Below are 18,155 nucleotides of genomic sequence, written 5' to 3'. Positions count from 1 at the left end.
GCTAACCACGTGTCCCCAGGGAAAAAAAAAAGAAAAAGAAAAGGGAAAAAAAAAAAGAAAGAGAAACACTCTCCCCTTTTGCCTGCTAATTTTAAGTACCTCTAATTTTGAGTACGAGCAGAAGAAAGAAAAAAAGTTTGAAAGTAAAAGTGCTCTAAAAAAAAAAAAAAAGAAAAAAGAAAAAAGAGAGAAGAAAAATAAAACAGAGAGAGAGATAGGGAACGCACGCCGCCTTCTCCGCCAAATATAAACGCCGGGCTTGGCAGAGTAAAGGGCTGAAGAGGCGAGTATCGCAAAACGCTTCAGTTTCGTGTACGTTATATTTAGCGTGCTTTTGAGGTGCGGTCGCGATCGTGACTTTGGGGTAAATTCGAGCTAATTGGAAACGCTCGGTGGTACATGGATTTGTCGTATATTTCCAAAGCCAAGGTCGTTCTCGGATGACGGACCAGATACCGAGAACGCCGCCGTTCTCGTTTAGAGACACTTGGACGCCGAATGGATGCTGATGGCTTTGGAAAGCGCGAAGGAGAGAGAACCCGTGCCGCCGACCCCGATATATAAACGCGCACGGCGATATTCAGCGGCAACAGCTGCCGATATATTATTACCCGTGCCACCTGCCGTGACACCATATGCTCTGTATTATTAGCACCCACTGCCCGCCTTTATGGTGGCCCACGTTCGCCACGCGATCGCGTAGCGCATGGGACATACCTTACAGGTGACTCCCAAACGTCGCCCGAGCGTCTCTACCTGCGACCGAAAAGGACCCAGGTTGATTTTCTACGAAAAAAAATTTCCCACAAAATCGAAAAACCGCACGGGGAATGAGAGAAATTACTCGCGATCGTCGCCCGTTAAACTTGTAACCAGCGACGAATTTTTAGCGCAGCTAGTCTAAATTATGCCTAATTTTTTTTTTTTTTTAATTTTCCCACTTTCGTTACTTCGGTGATATCAAGCGTGCACATATATTTCCCCTACACATGCCTGCGCATAATTTCCCGCACGAATCCACGTAACGCGGTGCGTGTACATGCACCATGCACTTCATTTCCGTCCGAGAGAATTCGAGGTGAAACTTCTCGTTATCGAAACGCGCCCGCGCGTCTTCGACACTTACATCGGTTTATTAACGTGAGAGAGCCTGGCACGTATGGTTACGAGGATAACGAGAGTAATGTCTCCTCGTAACGCGCTTTTCCTCGCAAACGTGGCAACTTTTTTTTTCACAAATTAATTAATTAATTAATTATAATAAATTCGCTGATTAAATAAGAACTTGGCGCGGATAACGTCATGTACGCCGTGCTAATGAGATTCATTAACGGCGATAACCGATTGAACGCGAGGATTGCGTTGATTACATGCTAATATATAAAATATTCCGCAAACGGGTTTAAAAAGCATGAGAAAATTGATTCCGAGAAACATTTTAGTTTTATCTCGATTAGCTTTGCGTCAATTTAAATTACGTAAATTTATGTCATACAAATTTCGCCTACAAGAGCTGTTAAGTCACCGCCGCGCGAACCTATTCACTTATCTTTAATTACCTATAAATTTTCTGTGGAATATTATCGCGCGCATGAGGCTGCGCAAAATCGCGCGGGGTTTATCTGCGGTTGCCGTTAAATCGATCCCGATTTAGCAGGAAGGCAGCAAACTAAGTTCCGGAGAAAGTTGCACTGATGTCTTGTAGAAGCACAAGGGCCGATTGTATTCGATTGGCTTATCTAAAGTGATTCACGTGGCTGACTCACATACGCGCGGGGGAGCAGACGAGTCTCGGGAGAGAGAAGACCCGTGTGGACCTCGCCAATTGAGCGAAACAAGAAGTCACGCTCGATACACGCGATTTGAACGGTTTTATTAGCTTCGGTTCATCAGTCTCAATTAGAAAACGACATAAATGAAAAGAGAAAAGGAATCTGAGATGTAGCTCCGTTTGACAGACCCGAGGCGCGCTTTGACGGCGTATCTCACTACGCGCGGGGTAATAATTTATTTAGAAGCGCCACACGCCACGCGTGATTTAAAACGGAATGTTCTATTTTGCTTTAAGAATCCGAAATCAGATACGACGCGGTTCTCGCTTTGCTTTAACCTCGGAGTATCGCGATCTACGCCGCTTAATTATATAACGATGGCGGAGAACGTATTGTCCGTGTGCAAAGGGGGATTCTATTTCTTGGTCAACGACGCCCGGGGAAACCGTAATGCTCATTAACATCCGTCCGCCATGCGACGCCGGACGTAGAGTCGCGCGTACACACGCACCACCCGGTCATATCCGACTTACGTAATGTCTCTTCTCTTTGCGTTTATAAATATCCGCGAGCGCGGTAGAAAATGCGAAAAGTCCGCGTGCGTGCGGGTAAGCGGGTGATAATTATACCCTCCGAGTTTATCGCCGATTGCCACTCGTTTTTGTCCGGCCGTTATTGGAGTCCCGAGGCTAATTCGCACGCGGCGCTAACTCGCGACACCGTGATCGCTATCGCGCCGTTACGCACGATCACTTTCGCGTTACCTCGCGGATTAATGTCTGCAGATTGCAGATTATCGTTCTCCATTAATTGCCCAGATTTTTCCAAGCCGGCGGGACCGTGCGACGACGATACGGCAGGGAAACGTGACGCCGGCGAGGCTCGGGCTCGCAAATTGGCCGCGCGGCCGGACGCCGATTCAATTATAGTTCGAGGATCGTATAGCGCTTCGAGTTCGGAGCACGGGGAAGATCACGCGCGGAATAGTTCGCTATTTCCCAAGGGCGGAAAGTTACAAAGCAGCGCGATACTCTTGCTTCGACGGCATAACGGCTGCCCGTCAAGGGAGTCTACGTCGTTCGATAGTGCGTAGGTATCTACCGCTAACCAGCGGTGCTATCAACCTCGGCCTGGCCGCGAACAATGGTCGGTGGGCCGCTGGCATGTGAGCGTGGAAATCATCCGATCCGGATAAAACGAGCTGGAGTTGGAGACGGATCGCGGCGAACAATGTCTAGATGATTATCTCGAGAAGGAATGTTACTCGTTCGAGCTCACCTTGGAAAAATCGTAGGATATACTTCAGAGACTCCAAAATGGGAGTTATCGGTTTGTTTTAATATATATATTTTTTTACGCTCGCTAAAGATGAGTTATCGAAAGAAGTTTGATTTAAACTTGAGCCGATTATCGTGCAGTTAGGGGCTTAATTAATTGATTACTGGGTTTCGTGTAATTATGTAGTTACATAAAGCTCAGGAGGGCGCTTCAAGTTTCGAGAGAACTGGACGAGGAAGTTATTGGGGCAAAAAAAATATGAGGAAAGAAGTAAAAGAGAGAAGGCTATGAAAAAAAAAAGGAGGAAGAGAGACGGTGAAAGTTGGCTTGCAAAGGTAGAGGTAGCATGTATAAAATGATTCATCGAGTTGTGGGTAGCAGGAAATCCTTGATTGAATCAACGAGGAGGGACAGACAGATAGGTAGGACTTACAGAAAATTCTAGGAACCGAGAAATCGCCAGGATACGGTGCTACATAATTTATTGCTTCTAAAAAAAAAAAAAAAAATTTTAATAAAAATATATTAAAACCTTATGAAAAATCAGAACTGAATGCTGCGATAATTAAATAAATAATCTTGAATATTAATTTTCAAATTAATTTGCTTTTGCCAAGAAAAAGTTACGAAAAAAATAAAATTGCTACTGCATTGAGCTCTTCACTCGGTCTAGTTCCATGAAACTTTACAACTCAGCCGTTTGACGTGCAAGGAAAGGTAAAAGATGCCGAGAGAGTAATCCCTTATTTAACAAAAATTGGTGCAATTCTTAGAAGACAAAGTAGTCGACGGGATTTTATTCAACGAACTGATGCTACCGCGTGTTACATAGCTATCGGGACGCGGAAGTGAAAAACGGTGAGATTTCCTTGCTCTCTCTCTCTCTTTCTCCTTCGCGCAGATACTCCCCGATACGTTCCTCTCTCTTCAATCGCGAAAGTGCCTGCAGGGCACTTGAGAGAATGTCCCGAAGACGGGAAAGAGACAGCGGACGGCAACCCTCTCGCGAGAGAAAGACAGGAGTCTTGTATCTCCTCGTGGCGGCACCTCACTCGGAATATCAGGGGGCGAATGCAAACTACCGCCGCAGGGGGACAGTCGTCTCCCAGAGGGGAGAATGGAAAGTCTCGTAGACGCGGATGCTGCGAATCCTCACGGCTCGCAGACACCGCACGCGCTTCTTACACAACCGGAGACCCGTTTCGCGCCTCCCCCCTCGGAATCGATCGGAGCGGACCGGGGGCCAGTTACGATAAGCGCGAGCAATTTCGCCTCCTCCGTGAGTCATGTATCGGCCGCAATGGTAATGTCGGAAGGGCGTACACGGTATAATACCACGCTCCACGACGCAATTCAGCCGTGGGCCGTAATAAACCACCCGGCTCCCCCCCTCCCTACCGGATAACGACGCGGGGCCATGAGTGTTCTCGTAGCCAAGTTCTTAGTCCCGTATCTCGTCTCGATAATGGGGCGAACCGCCGTAGGTCGGCGAATGCCCAGGGTGATTCTCGCGAAATGCTCTCGTTTTTTTATATATCAATTCCGGCAGTAAGAAACGTTATTGCAGCTAACGTACAACTTCGTTCTTAATTAAGCGGTTTCTTACGACGTGCCAATGAAAGAAGGGAAAGGAACAAAAATTATGTGATAAAAAAAAAAAAAATTTGCGTTATATTATTTATTTATTTTTTTTTTTTTTTTCTAATACAAGATATGAGAGCAGTATATCGCGCAAAAATAAGATTAATCAATCGCGCGTAGTATTGTAGATACCGAATCCGTTATAGGAAAAAATCGATTTATATGTTTCAATCGCCATTTATAGTCGCAATCTCATTAAAATTATAATTAATTTACTATAAGCTTAGCAGCTCGTTGCTTAACAGACGTGTGTATTCTGTCAATGTTTGCCTCCGGCGCGCTAACGAGTCGCTGCTCGGCGTTAATGAGCCCACCTCCGCAGACTGATTAGTTGCAATAGTTACATCCTATTTAGTTACATAAGGATGAGAGCCCTTAAAGAGGAAACATGACACGACCGCGTATAATTGTGAAAAGTGTTTCCTCTCGGATGAAATAATAAGCTCAATAACAAACGTGAAATAAAAAAAAAAAAAAAAAAAAAAAAGAAAGAAAAATATTTGCCGCTCATCAAGCGATTGTTAAACTTTCAAGAAGCTCAGACAAATGTTGGAAATAAAATATCGTAATTACGCTGATCACGTAACTGCGTAATATACTTATGAAGAGGGAGTGTTCTATTTATAATGATCTAATTGCTAAAGCTTTGTTATCTTCATAATTATTACAAAGAACTAAAATAACGACTTTCTATTTTTAAACGTTTTTCCCCTCCGCGATGGCGTCTTAAATAACTCCTCAGATTTATTTCTCCACGCACATTTGATGTTTTTAATATACTTTTACGTCGACGTGCACGCGCTATCTTCCGATAATAATCCCTGTTAAGACAAAAAAAAAAAATATTACCACCTTCATTAATCCCTTTCCTCAAGGCGACCGCGAACGGTCGATTCATCGTTCCAGATAGCACGTACGTCATCGCAGGCTCATAATCGCGTAAAAACGTACGCGCATACGCGCACGCAGGTATGCGTCGCGTTACGTAAGACGTTCAAGGGATGACCTTACAGTGTCTTTCGTGACGAAGTGCCGTTCGCGATTAACCCCGATAATGATACCGGACGATCCTTAACGGGTCGTGAAAATCGATCCTCCACCTGACATGACTCATTCCTTTCCACGATTGGATCCTGCATGCAGGTTGAAACATCGCCACCGCGCAATAGCGCGAAGACCGCTCGCGTTGTTTATCATCCCGGTGGTGTACAAATGCACCTCGACGAAGGCTCTACGAGAGATAAAACGGTCAGGACTCGTGTACCCTCGACTACCGCGCACTTGTCCCGATAAGATTGCTCCCAATAGTTCGTGGAATTTATGAAAATTAATCAGCGCACTTGGCGTGCTCGATCAAATTTCACGACAGGGCTGGCACAGTTGTTTCCCATTGTGTTAATCGTCGTGCTTTTAAAACGCGGCCGTTGTGTAATCTGTTATCGCGCGCTCGAACGATCGCGTCTACGCGGCACGGCGATAAAATCCGGGAACTGGCTGACGACACGTAGGGACAAACGAACGTTCTTTAATATCCGCGGTGCGAAATTAGCTCCGCATCAAGCGGTGAAATCACATAAGCGATGATGTAACGCGCTCGATGAGAATCACCGTCGTCCCGCCGACGCATCGATCATTCGCGTTAATAAGTTCGTACGAGTTCCGGGTGCGATCGCGAAAGAAACGACGCAGTGGACCGCGAGACCGAATTAACACGAGGAATTCAGGATCGAAAGCCGCGCCACGGGAGAAGTCGCGCCTCGCTGTCGCACGGGGCTTTACGGGATTAAAACTTCGCAATCCTTCGTGGAAACACTACGCGCTCGAGGACGACGGTGCGAGCTCGCGGAAAGCCCGAAATCGAAGAGCGCGCCATATGACTCGTTTATCGAAACACTCGAGGGTACTCCGCTTGCACGCGATAGCCGTGAGAGGGATCGCTATTATTTTTTTATCACGCGTTTCGTAAATATCGCAATTGATATCGGCGGATTTATTTTTCTTTTTTTTTTGTCTTTTTTTACATATACAACACAGTATATATATATATGTATTTGCTGGAACGAAATAACTGCGTGTCGTCTGCAATTCGAGAGGCATGGGTAAAAATCGTGAGGTGCGACGGGCCGGCTGCTTCTCTCGACGGCGACACGTGGCACGTGTAGATTACGGAGGGTCAAGGAGCTCGTGATTTTTTCATTCGCCGCTTCACGTCGAGTGGCGATCCGCGCGCAGAAGGGAAAAGAGAAAAGAAAAGAACCGAGGGAGGACGGGAAGTCGCGGAGAATACAGGGATCCCTCTCCTGGCCTATACGTACGAGGAAAAGGAGAGTCGAGTGGGTAGAGTAGGCGGCCAAGAGGAGAGAAAGAGACGCAAGGAGGAGACGCGAATGAGAGAGCAGCCGTTTTGGTTCTCTTTCGCTCTCGCCTCCTCTCTTCCTCTCTTCGCGAAGATGAATAATTCAGTGCAGGCGCGCATTGTTGGACGCGCCCATGTACAGTCCCGTATGTACACGGACTCGCGAGGTGTGCCGGGAATGAAATTGTCCGCTAGATGCAGTCGGCCCCGTTCGTCTGTACGCAAGCAATCGCACTTGTAAAAGCCTCATCAAACAAAACCGCACAAAAGAAAATCCCGGACGGACTGCGGGGCGTCTTCGCCCAAAATATCAGTTATTCAATGGAGGCTTAGTCAATCGGTCGAAATGCAACCGTACGACCGAAGTCGGATTCGAAAATCAAGCTGAAAGTGCGAGAAACTTGGTAACGCAATTAAAAGATAATTAAAAAATTACTTTACCGTTCAAAAAAAATTAAATTTTGGTAAATTATATTATCTAAAGCCATTCGGCTTCTATATAAAAAAAAAAGAAAAAAAAATTAATGGAAAGAATTTGAAAAACCGGTTTTGTTGCAACGTTCCTTTCCGCCCGGCGCCGTCGAGGATATCTAATCGCCCGCGCGAATCTCCGCGGGTAGTCTAACTTAATCAAGCCTATCTGGCTCAAATAGACGCTTTTATCGCGTTCAGCGCCTACAATCGCGCTTTACGTGCGCAAAAACGGGGTTAAGGTCGAGAATGTTAAACTGGTCAAATATAGATCTTTCCGAGAATCGGCGCGGTTCAAAAGAAATGCAGGTACAATTATTTTTTTTCTACGGCCCGGATTATCGAAAAGCCTCGTGTCAATTGGGTTACGTTCTTTGGTTTGATAAACGGCTATTTCGAGCATCGACGGCGTGTTTCGCGCCGCGTTAGATTAAAAAAAGGCGACGGCGAGAGGGACCGAATTCCGGACAAGACAAATCGATTTTTCGCCATTTCGTTAGCCGGAAACCACCAGGCGGCACGACAGCTGCAGGGTGAGTGCACCTGGCTGTTTATACAGGGTGGTTTGGGCAACACTGCACCGCTCCTTTTTCCCAGTTTAAACTGGTTTACCGTTGTTTTCACTTTACAATTGATAAATATTAAGTTAACCTTTTAGTACAACAAAAGTTACGTACGGAAAGAAACCGACACAATGGCACAGTATAGTAAAACAGAAGAAAATATTATAACGTTTATATAACTCTCGAACAAAGTGATTTTATTTAACTAAAAATAAAATAATTTCAAAACTCGTAATCCCGGCTTAATATTTGTTGTCGCACGCCACCCTGGGCTGTGATCTAAATGCATTTACACCGTAATTACGCTCGTCGCAATAGTCATTAGCGTTATCTCGCGGCAATTAAGATTGAACTGGCGTTTACTCCTCCGATACCCTCGCATTATTTCATTACGCTCGTTTACTCATCGGTCGTAAGGAATCGCGTTTCCAGTCCTGCGCAAAAATATATTTTCCCACCCACAGCATTTTGAGAGAAGCCCTTCTCCGAAGAGACACCCTATACGGATATTTCACGGTATATTTGCGGATGGTAATGTTAACCGAGTAAAATCCACCGTCGGTTGCGCATTCGTACGAGTTCGTGCGAGCCTACTTTGGCTTCGGGCCTTATACGTCAAAACCAAGAGAAAGAGAGAGAAAGAGAGAGGTGAGGACCAGGGACACGCGAACAGCTGTGCGGCCCCTTTTGCGGAGCGCCTTTTAAAACGGCTGCTCTTTCGCCCGTCTCTCACGTTTACCAGAAAACGATCCGCTCGTGTCCGGTGTTCGTCTTTCTCCGATTTGAACGAACCGCGGAACTCTCGCTCGAGAAGCATAAATTAAAACGACGAAGGAAAAGTCGTCGGGCTTATGCAAATCAGCCTTTCGTTATCTCGTGGCCGCGGCTGCAATCGCGCCTCGATGGGACAAAGCAGCGACACGGCGAGATAAGCGCGCTGTCGCAAGACATACCCAAGGTATGAATGAATCACGGGCTTGCACGTGGATGCATCGAAATCATACGAACTGGACGACGCGGCGAGTCGCCGTTTCTCTCCGCCGCGCGACTTTTATCGGAGATCTCCGGGCGTATGCGCAATTGTGCAAGTCGTCGCGAGCGTTGCCGTTATAAATAAAGATTTCAAAAACGCGCTCAGGTATCATTCGGAAACCTCCGGCGACGCTCTCTTTTCGAGCACGCTATGAATAAATCATATCCCGAGAACTGCCTGACGTCTACGAGCGGAGTGCTCTGACGATTATGTAAGTACGGCATGACGCGGCGACACGAAAGTTTATTTGTCCAACACTTCACGAAGGCGGCCGCGCTTCGTTGTTTTCGTAAGTGTCTTCCGGTTAAAGAGAACTTCTATCTCCTTCTGCCATTTAATTTCCGTGTTTATTAGTAAAGGTCTCGATTTCTCGACAAAAAGGGCACCCTCGGCCAATTTAATATCCGCGACGGCCGATTACGAATTTCATGGCGAGGTCAGGCACAAAATAAAAAGGTACGATAATTGGCAGCGCGGTTAAATCGAGAGAACCGCCATCCAGCGACAAGCATAACTCTCGGAGCTCTGCGGGGAATTAAAATGCCCATCGTCGGGCACGTGCTAACCGGTCATTAAAGAGATCGTGCGGACCTCCGAGCACACAACAATTACGCCTGATACGTGCGCGTCAATCGAAACAATCGGTTGTCTATAGTATAGATGCTGATTAGAAAAAAAAGAACAAAAACAAAAAAAAAGATTTATATTTCCTGTTATTTTTCGATTTTGCCAGGTGCAAAATTTTCACGTTCAACGTACGAATCTTATCTTGCGGAGCGTTAAGTATTTGTTTCCTTAACGCGACTGATAAGTGAAATAGTTGAAGTAACAATTCGTGATGGATAGTTATTTTTTCACGCTAGAACGAATGACGCTCGTTAAAAAATAAATTTAAAATAATTTTACGTAGCGATCTGCGTATAAAATTTCCTTTTCTCTCCTCTTCTCTCTCTCTTTCTCTCTTTTTTTTCTTGCTACGCAGAACTAATGTACGTATATAAACGACGGGACCGCTCGCGTGGGAAAATGGGCCTTTTTAGAGCTGCGTAACGGGTTACAGCGCTAGGAAAATGAACAGACCACCGGGCCGAAGTTACAGTTACCGCTCTCGTTTCGCAGATACGTCGCGCCTTTCTTCCGCTCCTTCTTGTCCTTCGCGACGTCGCGTTCTGCTCCTCTCAGCCGCCGCGCGACGGCTTGGCTCGTTACCAACATCGGGGGAATTTTTTTTTGTTTTTCTTTTTTATTTTTTTCTTTTGCTCGCAAAGAGAAGTGACCACGATGTTTCCCCGTTCGTCGAAGACGCGAGTGGCATCTTATATCGAGAAACGGATTCGCATTCCTCCGACGAAAATGGCCCTCGTGAATATTCAGAATACCCCGGCGAGTCCGACGTGTCTGAATTTCGCACGCGCGTGTATTGTCGCAATATTGTACACCGCGCTCTATTCCACGGCGGCGATATTTCGTCCATACATTTGCGAATGCTGTCATTATTTATGTGTAACACAGAGCGCGCGTCTGTGGGAATTATTCATGTTGCGAAATAATAAAAGCGATAAAAGAAAAAAAAAAGAAAAAAAAAAACACTTTTAAAACGATAAAAGATCCCGTTCCGTGGAAAGTAATGATTAAATTGGCAGATGCTCTTTCGCCTTAGCAATATTTTTATCATTTTTAAAAGACATCGCATATTTTAAGGTCTCGGCGATTTTATCCTAAACAAAGTCGTAAAGAGATTTTTCCGCAGGAGAATGTCTTGTTTAAATAGGCATCTTCGGGATGTGACGAAGGAAAGGGACTCACCTGCGACAGAAGCTTTGGGAAAGTGTGCGCGTGATTGTTGTGCCCGGCTGAACGCTCCGCTCTCTGTTGCTGCTGTTCCTGCTGCTGCTGCGCCGCAGCCTCTGATCTAAGATCGTGCCTCCATCTCAGTACCCCCATCATAACGCGCGGTCACGACGGAAACCGCCGTTTAAAAAGCCACTTTCCGCGATTGATCGACGTCGTGTTCGCTCGGGCACACTTCACTCGATTCGGCGGAAAATCGCGCGCGGTTTTTTCGCTTCGACGTTCCCCGCTTTCCGATCCAACGAAATCCCACCGAGGGCTCGAATCTCCCTGGCAAGTTTTATACCTTCTGACAAAGGTCGGGTCCCTTCCCTAGCCTGTTCTTTTACAAGTAGACGCCCGCGCGTCGTTGCATCTCGACAAAAGAGTCGCCCAGTTGGTCAGGCGTAAAGTCAGCTGTGTCACGGACCGGCGATCCTTCGACGCTAACTTTGCGCGCGTAAGATCCCGGACTCCGGCCTTCGAAACTGTTGGCGTTTCCTCGACGAAGATATGGAGCGAGAGAAGCAGTGCGTTCCTCGAGACAGGATATCTTTCCAAGTTCTACCGTCCACCAAAAGAAGTCAAGTTTCAGAAAAAAAGAGTTTCGCGGCGATCGAGGCCAAATGCGAACGGCGTTGTCCAGCGCCGATGATCCTCGTGGTCGATCATGCCGACGCTTCGAGTACCGAATACCACTGAGTGCGACGTAGTCTCCTTTTCTCTCTGTCTCCTATGCTGTTCTCCTCGACACAGCTTTCGAGAATCACGGCGTCGGCGGGCGAGCGAGGTCGGAGTAGAAAGTCGAGCGGTCGCGCGAGCGGGTCCGGCGACGTCTTATACGGTGCAACGCGCGCGAGCGACTGCGAAACGGTACTCCACTCGAATGCACCATGTGACCTCGCGCGTCGAATGCGCAGTCGCGACTGAGCGGCGAGCGGACGGTGCCGGACGGCACGCCGTCCGAGAGGAGCAAAGGGAACGAGGGGAAGACCAACATCAGCACGAAAACCTTGGAGTTCCCTCGCGCGCGAGGAAACTGGAGCAAGTGTGCCCCCCGGGTTCCCTCTCCCCCTTCCCCCGTTCGAAAGACGCACCTCAAACGACATAAAATTCGATCGTGCCGAAGAATTTGCGCAGGTAAATCTCTGCTTTTCCCGAGCTCTACCGTTTGACCGTCCGGCCCGAAATGTCCGTGGAAATGTAATTTGCGGTCTACGTATTTTTCTCCGTCGCCAGTACCGTACGTTACCGAAATCGCGGGTCGCCTTTCGTCTTTTAACTGCGAGCGCAAGCTGTGAATAGACACTTGTCCCTCCCGCGGGTTGCTCTCGAACATTTTCTCACGTACCCGGGCGTCTTCGGTTCAAAAGCTATTGTTTTCGCGGCGCCGGTGAGGGAATAACGAGCGCAATAAAGTGAATAAAGGGTGCCTTGCCTGCTCTTCATCCGTCATTGCGTTGTACCCGGCGTCGTGCCCCCCCGCCTCGACCGACGCCTGATCGTCTGCGTCACGTCGGTCCATCACCCCGGCATATGGTCCGCCGCTCTCAAAACTCCCACCGCGTCGGGGTAAACTCAATTCTTCCCGAAACCGCACGCCGGCTCTTCCCTGTTCCCGATCAATTAGGTCAGATCGTGCCTTTCGATACTTGACGAAGTTTACGGCGGTCTCCCTCGCATCGACGGGCTACTCTTTATCTCCCGACCGGGCGAACCTGGGCCGACTGGCGCCGGGCTCTCTATTGGTACCTCGAACGTACCGAAAAGAGAAGCTGATATCGCATAATCTTTTCTTCGAAGAAACCCTCCTGGTTATTCGAACCTGCGTGGTCGCCCTTAAATCAGCGCGGAGATGCTTCTTCGAAAAATACGCACGGAACGTGACCCGGCGCTTGCGATCGGAACAAGCTGAACCGAGCAGATTGATTTATAACAATAAAATTCGTTACATAATAAGGATTCACGAGCGGACAACGGAGCCAGTCGCGCAATTCGATACTTTATTAGGACGAGAGATCAGTAGGTTGATAATTGTCACAAGAAGCTGCGGGAGAACATATCTCGCTTGCTGATGCATAAGTGTGTAAATTTTAATAAAAAATGAGTAATTCAGCCCTAATCGCGAAGCAGCAACAAACCCGACGCCCTTCGAAACTCGCTCGAGCACCCGAGACTCCCGAGAGCAAGGTGAGCCCTTGCCATCCGCATGGTAACGACAGGTGGTGCGGAAGGTGAAACCGGGAAGAAACGTAGGTTTGCGGCCAGAACCAAGAGAAAGAGAGAAAAAGAGAGAGAGAGACAGAAAAGGAGAGCGAGAGGGAGACCGGATGTCCTTTCGTGGTCGACTTATTTCGCCTGTCGACGAGGCTTCCCGTTTCTTTGTGCCCGCGTCTCTTTGTTTCGTTATTTTGTCCAACTTCCTGCGTCCGAAAATTGGAAAGCGTCACGCCGTTCATCACCTCTCGACCCCTCGCAGGCTATTTAAATACGCGTCTCTTTAAAATTACGTATCTCCCCCGCCGGAGGACACTATCTCGATTAATCGCACACACGATTCTCTTTCGCGTACACATATTTTCGACAGAAAAAAATAAAGAGAGAGAAAGAAAGAGAAACAGATTCGAAGAATGAAACCGATAGATTCGCGCGAAATTGGTCGGTACTTTGTGTAACGTGCCGTTGATAACGGAGCCACGAACGAGTCGGAGCCCGGAGGAAAACGGAATAGAATTGCAATTGAATCAGGGAAGGAATCGGATATTAAACTTGAAGCTCGCTCATTGAAACGATTCCGTAGATCGGCGGGCTTATAGGATCAAACGCGTAATTATGACGATGTTACGGTAATTATGCTAGACGCCAGGAAGCAATTAACGCCTGGAAGCGCGGCCGTTACGACGCATAATAATCTTTTATTAGCTCGAGAGGAGAGCTGATAACCGAAAATGGATAGCGCGTAACGGATACCGATATTTATTTCTTTCTTTCTTTTTTTTTACAATGGAGTTCATCAGCTGATAACGAGCAGATTAACGAGCTGCGAACAGCTGCAATCGATTTAAATCGACGAGAGTTGCTTTAACGCTGTCGAGAGTCGGCAACTTAGTTCGTTACCGAGATACCGAAGGTCAAACCCTCCGATACTCAAGTTTAATATATCCGGAATTGTTAGAGACACTGCTGATATTTATGTAATTATATAAGGAAGGGTTAACGATGTTCATGTAATCGAGCGCTAAGAAAAAAAAAAAAAAAAAAAAAAAACTTGATGATTTTCTCGGAGGATATTTTAGTCCACTTAATTTTCCAAAGCAACGATTTTGCTGACGATATTAATTCGACGCGACATTTCAATTATGAAATCTTATCTATTCTGAATTCTGTGAGAGGAGTCTTCGCTTCTTCCATCGAGCTGATAATAAATATAAGTCGCAGTGATCTGTCATTGTCACGTAATTTTATAGAGCCATTTAATTATATTTAATTATGTATAATTATGAATAAAACTGTGTATAATTTTAAACGTTGACTAAATTATTTGTTCATCCATCCCAAACCCTCCCGCGATTGTCGATTTGATTTTTTCTTCTTTTTTTTTTCTTTTTGTTATTATATTTTTCGCGTTTCTTCGCTGATTGTAGTCTACAAAGAGTACGATTATGTTTTGTGGAAGACCTGCGACCACGAAATCTACGATCTTCACGGTCGCTGCATAGAGGGTAGAAATCTGAAAATCTTCCCGGGCGTTTGGCCGAAGTACGATGGTTCGAAGTGGCATTTCCGCCGTGGTTACCTCTGGTCGACCGGAAGCGGCCCGTTTTCCCCCCTCGCCCCTTACCTCACCCTTTGTGTCCCATTTTATCGCGTCGCGCGAATCAGCGATGCGTTTCGAAGAGTTTCGGTTCGCGTATGGCGAACCATATAATTATTTACTACTTAAGGAATTCTGCGTCTTTGCAACGATTGAAAAACATGGAGTTCGAAATAATACAGTGGAAGACGTACAATTTGTTTCTCATTACTTTTGCACGAGACGAGTTCTTTCTTGAAGGTAACTTATCTTAAGCAAACAGAAAAACATTGTGACTTTCTGATTACTGAACAAATGATTAAAATAATTTCGTTATTTTATGAATATTATAATACAATTATAAGAAAGTATAAAAATCTTAGTTTCTTTTCTCTTTTTTTTTTCTTGTAAACTAGAAATAAATAAATAATAAATCTATCGCAATATTGCTCGTAAAATGCGTATAAAATATTGTATGTATAAGTAAATATTAATAATTAATTTGCAATATATTAAAACGCGTTATTTAAAACTTCCCAAACGTGCAGCAGAATTGTTCTGCCATCTAGCGAAATCTACCATCATAAAACGTATTTCTTCCGCGAAACATAAAAGAATAATTAACAATCGATAAAGTTCGACTTAATTGTCGAAGAACAGATTTCAACAACGATCTAGTAAACAGCCTACTCGATATAACTTTATAAAAAATATTGATTAAAAGTATAATTCATTTTTACTGTTGATAAAAAAGATTCCCGGCGGCTCAACTTCTTTCAAGCCGGTAATACAGAAAGTAGAGTGCATCGTTGATAACATATCTTTCAAACGAAATTGACCGACGCGATCTACGTTATCGGCGACAAAAGAAAACCCTCGTCGATCAGACAGAAAACTAATCGTAAGAGCGGAAAAAGAAGAAAAGCGAGCTCGGATAAAAGAGAAGCGAACGCTTCTCACGGCATTATGCGACGGCATGTGCCACACAGATGATTACAGAGATCGCGTATGTTGAAATCCGAATCGCGAGTCGCCGGCGAAAAAGAAAGCGAGAGGCGCGCAATATTCTTCAAAAGCGATTCCCATATGCGCAACTTCCTGCAGACGTGTCTTTTTATTTGTTCTTTTTTTATCTTCTGTTATTCGCGATGACGTTTCCCAGGGACGCGAGAAACGCTTGGGTTTCTTTAATCGAAGGAGAGAAGACCCGACTTAGCATCGCGATTGATTGAAACGAGCGCGATGGATTCCTGGCGCTTCAATTAAATTCGAAATTAATTAGAGATGGCAGAATTTTTTATATTCATTAATTTATTTATTTCTACGTCCCTCTTCGAGAAATTAATATATTTTTTTTAGAGGTATAATAAATTTTTAATATCAATCTTCTTTTATTCCATGATAAAAGCATTTTCAGTCGTTTCTCACTGTTATTAATGTTAATATAAAAATACTAAAACTCGTACCAGCTGTTCTTTCATTCTATGGTTGAACGGATTTTTTTTTTCTGCATCATCCCGTATAATTTGCTTCGCGGTGTCATTTAATCCCGCTGGGCGTTCAATCAATTACCGCGAAACCGGCAACCCGAGACGAGTTTCTTTCTCTCTCTCTCTTTATTTCGGGCTAAAAGGGGACAAGCATTCCCCTGCATCGTGCCGATTTAACGTGTGACTGGCACGATACCCCTTCAGCGGAAAGGAGGAGTCGATTGGGCCCCATGTGCGACGCGGTCTTTGGCTGATCGCAGAAAATCAAGTGATACGCGATCGGACGATTCGTTCCCCGAGTTTTTTCGCTCGTATCCAGGCAGCCGTATCGGATCGCGTTGTTCATTCATTCTCAGCCTCCCATCTCCTCTTTCTCGCGTCGTCGTCGTCGTCCATTCATCTCCGGCTCGTTCTCGTGGCCGAGCCGCGAGTGTCACGCAAGATTTACGCGCAAGAAACGGAAAGTTGAGAGTAATCGAATAAACGATTTCCGAAAAAAAAAGAGCCACTATACAGGTTTTTTTTTCTCCGCCGAAAGATTCATTTCAGGACACTGATTACTTTTCTTTTTGAGAAAGAAATGTCAACGAGATAAAAGAAATATGTGTGTATAAGATAATTAAATATAGTATAAATAATTAAATAATTATGCTTATTTTGATTGCATGAACTTTGACGTAAAATCGATTATAACTCGGGTATATATCCACGTTTCTATTCGAATATTTCCATCCCGACTGCTTTTGCGAAATTACGCAACGACTTATGATAATTATGTGGTAAACGTGATTGAATTATTCGGTCACGAGAAGTCGGGATAGTTGTCAAGTGTCGCTTTGGAACGACCGAAAATGAAATCGACCGTAAAAGCGCGGGGACAGAAGTGAAATGTCGTAAATTCGGACGGGCTTTCGTGCGGCTCTCAAATTGCTCGTCAAATTACGGTTAAATGCGTGAAATTAGATAACGAGGGTACCAATAATTCCGGCACCATTTTAGAATATACGGGCGCCGGTATATCGCGATTGACTTAAATATTACCTAACAGCAGCTCGTTTGAAAAATTTGTGTCGTAAACATTTTTATTCTCAAATACGCATTATACGTCATAAATATATGAAGTTATTTATAGCCCAATTATTTCAGAAAGTCATATTTTAAGACGCGTCCCGTCACATTTATAACTAAAAACAGAGGAGATATTTTTATTTCAGATTAGAAAAACCCATGCGCCATTTTTTAAAAGATCCTAAATCGCGCGCGTTATTACATTTGGATATTAGTTAATAATAATTATTTCTTTATGACAATTACAATTGAATAATCTACGGACAACGGCGTGTTGCCGGTTCACTTACAATGATATCTCCCGGTTAGGTTAGATTATTTTCCATTCATCCTTCCGTCCTTCCTTCTATGCTTACGTGGCAGTATTATGAATTATCTTGAAGCATTTTCAATCACCGAACACTATTACACTGCTCTGCTTTCATTTTATAATCACTCGAGAGACGAACGACGGTGGGATTATCGCGGCGATTTTTTAAGATTAAAATTAAGATGCGCGACGAGCGATCATTCGTTGTATAAATTTACATTCTCGATATTTGTAGCGTTAATTACTTCCGCCGGTTTTTTCACTCGAGTCGTTTTCGAAAGCTTGTGTCAAGAGACGAAATAAAACGGATCGCGATATGAAATGTTTCTCCCGCGCGCTTTATTTTGCTCAGGTTTCTCAAAAGTCTCTTGCACAGAATCTCATACTCTAACAATGACAGCCGCCGGAATTCTCTGAACGTCGATGAAGAAGATGGCGAGTGAAGCGGGTTGGTAACGCGAAACGCGCAGCGCAATTCAGGTCGGACGCTTCGTACGCTCCGCCTGTGACGTAACCTTTCTTTTCCGAAGCACTTTTTTGGAGCCCAAAC

At 45.2% G+C, this 18,155-nt stretch overlaps 1 protein-coding gene across 6 annotated transcripts in view; it reads right to left on the bottom strand.

Annotated features, from left to right (window-relative positions):
* The window catches only part of LOC139104904 (rap1 GTPase-activating protein 1), an 82,838-nt gene that overhangs the window by 12,386 nt on the left and 52,297 nt on the right, over positions 1-18,155 (bottom strand). The window contains exon 1 of one of the 6 annotated variants that reach the window (XM_070660672.1): positions 10,921-11,983. The exons of the other annotated variants lie outside the window; for them this stretch is intronic. Coding sequence (XP_070516773.1) covers positions 10,921-11,061 — 141 coding nt within the window. The 5' untranslated portion in view covers positions 11,062-11,983. Of the gene's footprint in view, positions 1-10,920; positions 11,984-18,155 lie in introns of those variants that run through there. 6 annotated transcript variants of the gene reach the window in all.

This window comes from Cardiocondyla obscurior, linkage group LG08 (genome assembly GCF_019399895.1).
Source record: "Cardiocondyla obscurior isolate alpha-2009 linkage group LG08, Cobs3.1, whole genome shotgun sequence".
Lineage (NCBI taxonomy): Eukaryota > Metazoa > Arthropoda > Insecta > Hymenoptera > Formicidae > Cardiocondyla > Cardiocondyla obscurior.
The sequence above is the reverse complement of the archived record's forward strand: the minus strand, read 5'-3'. Positions and strand labels throughout refer to the sequence as shown.